The following is a 5,571-nucleotide window of genomic DNA, read 5'->3' as shown; positions in this document are numbered from 1 at the left end:
ACAAAGGTTTGTGTGAGGTTGAATCCTGTAGGGAGCAGACTTCTCTAAGAGCTTAACATTTTGTTTTCAAGTTTTACTGTGCCATTATTTTGAGCTTTCTTGCTGCCTTCATTGGAGACAGCAACAATGTCAACTTCCCTGTTATTGGATGATTAACACAGTATAAAAAAATCAGCAGAAGGAAATCCTTAGAGGGCTGTTAAGAACTGGCTTGAGTCCATGAAGCTGGATAAGAAATATAAACCAGGATTCGTATAACAAAACTAGTTCGCTAAATACCTTTCCTTATTTTATTTTGGTGTATGCCAATGCCCTGGATTTTGATGCGAGCCTAGTGGAGGAAGCACAAAGAAGTATATAGAAAAGTGGTTCTTCTTAAACTCTGCTTTTTATCCTAATGATAATGTTCTCACAGTAATATGCTAGTAATTATATTTTATATTGTACTTTATCAGATGAAACGTGACAGGAGAAGCTGCTCTCTGTGGGTAATCTTTTCTGAAGCTTAAAATAAAGAGAAATAATTGAGGTGACTAGCAAAATTCACTAGTTGAATTTGATTTTCTCTCCTTACCCAATCTGTCAACCAAATGTTGCTCCTTAGATTTGTTTTTCATTTTGTCTGGTAGAACTGGGAAAAAAAAGGCCAATGGACTTTAGTATGTGGCTTATTTACTATAAATGTTTGTCAGCTCATGTTTGTGGTAGTTTCATTTTGGATTTTTAGTTAAACACAGAATACGTGGGACATGATTGCCTCAAAATTGACCCTCATATTACAATCAAGGACTCTTATTGTGGTGCAACTTGTCAGAATGTCATGCAGACCTTTAGCTTATGATGTTACTCCCTGTTCCTGTTGTTCTACTCAGAGAACGCACCAAAGTATTGTGGATCTGGGATCCAAGAGGACTTTGGCTCCGAGGCGTAATACTGAGAAAGAAATGTATCTTATTAATATACAAGGTCTGAAAGGAGAAACTGGGAGGCAATTAGATCATTGCTACATAAACACACTTAAGCTTTTTGTCCTTTAAGTTATGGGTGTTTGCTAGTAGTGGAGATGCTATAAAGAGAAACAGCTTACTCACTCTAAGCTTAGACATACAGCAATCCTGATAGATGTGGAAAGAAGAGTCCCAGCAGAAACACAATAGCTGAAGGGTTCAGGATTCATCCCAAACTGGAATACTGTATGACTCATTTGGAATGAAGAGAAATGCTTTAGATTTAGACATACAATGAACAAAACATTGAAATGGATTTGCAGCACAGTGCAACTGATGACTGTTGCTATATTAGGCATTTTCATTACACCTTGAGATTTTCAGATTCTTATAAACCAGGTTGTTTCTTTTCTGGTTTCCATACATAAAGATACAATCAGAGGCTAGATGAAATGGTTCAGACACTATCCCTTGTTCTTGGCCTTTTGCCTGAAGATGGAAGTGTATTTCCTATGCAATGTAAGCAACCCTTTCCAATGCAACCCTTTTAAATTATGTAAATGGAGACATTTGTGAAATGACTCTGCTTGATTTGTCACAGACCTGTGAACTTAGCAATGGCTCTTCTTCAGCCTTTCAATGCCTTGGTACTTTGGCTTTCACTGTTGATGGTAACAAGGTCAGTCAACACAGATAAAGCTGAAGAGAAAATTTATTCACACCCAGTAATTCAGTGCAGTGCTCCTGCAGTCAATAGCTTACCAGGCAGAGATGGAAGAGGTGGTCCCAAAGGTGGAAAGGGAGAACCAGGTACGGAGCTATGACCATTTAGCAATATTGTATTTTTTTATGATCCTTATCATCCCTTTAATCTTGTTTCATGCCTCCTACATTCTTTCATTTTATGTTTTTACTTCTCTCCTTCTGCCCCATTAACCTTTTGTAGGCTCTGCGCAATTTCAGGAAGTTGAAAATGCTTTCTGCATTTATAATGCTTCTCTAGATATTTGGCTTTTAATCAATAAAAAAAATACAGTACATTTTCACAGCACGCCATAAAACAGAGATGTAATGAGATTTTAATCTGATTATACCATTGGTACTCTGAATCACTTAGAGTTTCCTACGATATCCTACTAAATGATTATTGCACTTTATTTCCAGGGGCCAGCTCTCAAAACCAGAAATCATGCTTGGCTACTAATCTGATGGTCATAACTCGATTGCTTCATATTCACTAAGTCCCAACAACAGGATTCCCCCAAGGCAAGGTTTGTCAGTTAGGTAACTTTTTTCATGCACTGCTGCAAAACGTAAATAGATCAGCAAGTGCTTTCTGTCATGTAGTAGAACCAAGTCACCTGTTCTCCCAAGTTGCCTAATCGTAATTTCTGTCCAAACACTTAATAAGTACATATGGAACCATATACTCTCTTACTGTATCCTGTCTGTGTTATCATGTGTATACCACACATCCTGGTATTAGATAACTGCTTTTCAGCCTTCAAGAAAACTCCCATCATTATCAATACCATTTGATATGAACTATGACATAACATTTCAATGACATACATTGATATTCTGTATAGACATTTATTGGTCCACATACCCTCAGTATGCCCTCTGCAATTTTATGGTTGAAGTGAGTAAAGCCAGCACTATCTGTTTCAACAGACTGCTTCAGAGGTATCCTTAATCTTATGATTTAGCTCATTTTCTAGATCATATACTGTGATATGTGATTGGATTGCAGCTGAAGTATATTGGCTTTCTGGTTTTAGAGCATGTGTACCTCTGCAATAACATGAGACAGCGTTTATTTCATTGATTTTCAGTGCCATAAGTAGGTGTAATAAAATAATAAAATAATGTAGTAAAATAATGCATTTCCTAGCAAATTAAGCTTTCAATTTTCTTGAGATGTTTTTATTTTCTGGGGCAGGGGAGAAGGTCTACAGGGTTTCCCTGGAAAAATGGGACCTCTGGGAATAAAAGATTTAGCACCACAAGGAGAAAAAGGAGAACGTGAAAGTAAGAAATAAATTTCTCATGTTTCTATAATCTTGTTTTCAAATTTTTAGTATATTTTCAAAAAAAATATTTGTGTTAATGTCCAGTATTCTTATAACATCATTTGAGGAAAGTTGAGATTTCCAGAAGTGTGAGGAGCAGAAAGATGAAGTCTGTTACACAGGAGATGAGCTGACCAACCTTCTGAGGGAAGAAAGGGTCTGGAAAGAGTCACTAGTTTATTGTTGTATGTGAGTGAAATAACAAACCCTCTGTCTCATAAACAACATTTTTTTTTGTCATTCTTTGCCTGTTCGTGTGGTTTTTTTACTTCAACTTTAATTCATTTAAAAATGTTTACATGTGTGTTTTGCATTTGAGAACTGGACTTTTCCCTCTGAATAGACGACTTCAGCAACCCTGAGAATTCAAAGCCCACCCAAATATTCATCCTGGTAAGAGATAAGGTTTCTCCAGTGGGACAAATTCCCATGGAACAAAGCTGCAATGTGGCCTGTCGTTTCTGCTCTGGAAACCAAATAGTTCTCTCACATGGCATCAGGTTACAGGACAGCTAAGCATCTCAGAGACAGTTATTGTGTAGCCATTTTAATACAAATTACTAAATAACACCTTTAACTGCTAGTTGTGGTAACCAGTTACCTGCAGAAACAAGTAACTGCTTTGGAAACAAAAGTACAGGGTTTGGAGGCTGAACTAAACAGACACAAAAAAGGTAAGGTCCAATCATCTTTTTGACCTGGTAAAATGATGGACATGCTTGTGCTGGAGAACGGACTGAAAATAGTAGGTTGAAACAAATATTACAAATTTCTTGTGTTACTCATGGGAGATGGTCATTAATTAAATGCTGTCTCACTGAATATGTCCTTCCTGAACTGACCTGCCAAACTTTAAGGATCACTTTGCCAACATACAGGGCAAGGGCTTTTTACATGGACTGCGGGATCATCAGGGGAAAATTTAACTAGGCGTATGTCCCAGTTTTTGTATCATTGTTATAAGGTGGTAGACTCCCTTCACACTGATCCCAGAAACCTGTTAAAAACAATAAGATAAAATAACTTGGCCATTAAAGACAACAACTGTGTTTCAAAAGAATTGCTGCTAGCAGTTTTATCTGCTAAGTGAACAAGAGCTTCACTTGCCATCGGCTTTTCATGAAAGCCTGTCAAGTGTGCAACCTATGTATTCCTACTTGTAAAATAATATATATTTTCTGGAGAAATATTCAGTTTCCGAGGCTCACTAAAGCTATCCTTATATCTTCTCTTTCTGCTCTCTTGTTTTAAACCCTGAATTCTGTTACTGTCCCTCAGTTCTGGTTTCTGTGATAAAGCTGATGGGTACAGAAGATCTCCTAATTGCAGCTCACTTCCTTTGTATGATTTTAATTGATCTGTGATTTTTGTATTGAAACCTGGCAAGCTCTTTTGTCATGCTTGCAATTTGAGTGTGAATTCCTTCATATCCTGATTCAAAGGCTGCAATACTATATGAACTGGAAATGAAAAACATTAGAACAAGACCTGTGATCCAGTTTCTTGTGAAATTCCAGTTTTCTTGAAGTGTAGGCTTGTTATTTCCAGGTGTCTCTTCTGTCTGACTTCCACTGGATTCTGCCGACTACTTCAACAGATAGTCTGTTTACAGGTGGTATTAGTTATTTCTGAAGTACAGTTGTGACATGGATAAATAACTATAGTGTGACCAATTTTTGGTATAATACAATCACGTTCCCTTTTGATTCTAGCTTTGATTTTAAAGAACATCATCAGGTGTATTGGTAAAAAATATTTGTCTCCACTGGAAAGAAGATACTTTTGACAATGGAAAAATCCCTTTGTGCAAAAGCTGGAAGTGCACTTACCTCTCCTAGAAATGAGGCTGAGAATAGAGCTTTAGAAGACTTAGCACCTTCAACACAGGCTTATATGGGGATATGTGATGAACAGACTGAAGGCAGGCTCATGCATCTGAATGGAGGGACTGTAACTTACAGAAACTGGAATGCTGGAGAACCAAAAGATCTAAAAAATGAAGACTGCAGTAATACAAGACTCAGGAAAATGGAATTATGTTAATTGTTCAAATTCAAGGGCCTTAATTATTTGTGAATTCTTGAACTGATGCATCTAAGAAAACCCAAAGTTTTTGCTCTCAATTATGTGGTTGATACAGAAGTTTGTTCCCATAAAGGTGGCCTGGAGTAACCAGAACCAGTCTATTTATAATTGTTTTCTCTTTGACATTCAGTTTTGAATCTCCTAATAAAATATAGATTTAATTTTTTTCAATCATTATAAATTAAATTGTGTTTATCATAGCAGTAGTAAGGCTAATAAGTTATGACATGCTCAGCAGGCTGGTTATACCTTCCTATGAGTTCCTCATAAATGCAGCATCAGGGAAATGTTTTTTAATAATCTTGAAACTAATGAAAAATTTTTATATATTCTGTCTTCGAGCTGAACTGTAAACTTTGAGAGACTACTCTCCACCACTTGCTTCTGATATGTTCTTTTATCATGTAAATAATGGACAGTGTATACATTCCTATGTTATGTCAGTATTTAGTGATGGCTTTGCTCCT

The 5,571-nt window shown here is 36.7% G+C and overlaps 1 protein-coding gene across 1 annotated transcript; it reads left to right on the top strand.

Annotated features, from left to right (window-relative positions):
• Positions 1–1,381: 1,381 nt before the first annotated feature.
• On the top strand, positions 1,382–5,275 carry LOC141925614 (mannose-binding protein-like). Its single transcript, XM_074830026.1, is given in 7 exon segments — positions 1,382–1,764; positions 2,890–2,972; positions 3,114–3,128; positions 3,604–3,693; positions 4,732–4,770; positions 4,773–5,025; positions 5,027–5,275. Coding segments are annotated over 7 exon segments (762 nt in total). The 5' UTR covers positions 1,382–1,564; the 3' UTR covers positions 5,109–5,275.
• The last annotated feature ends 296 nt before the right edge of the window (positions 5,276–5,571 follow it).

Source organism: Strix aluco, chromosome 7, assembly GCF_031877795.1.
Source record: "Strix aluco isolate bStrAlu1 chromosome 7, bStrAlu1.hap1, whole genome shotgun sequence".
NCBI classification, from domain to species: domain Eukaryota; kingdom Metazoa; phylum Chordata; class Aves; order Strigiformes; family Strigidae; genus Strix; species Strix aluco.
Note: the sequence above shows the minus strand (reverse complement) of the source record. Positions and strands in the feature narration are given on the sequence as shown.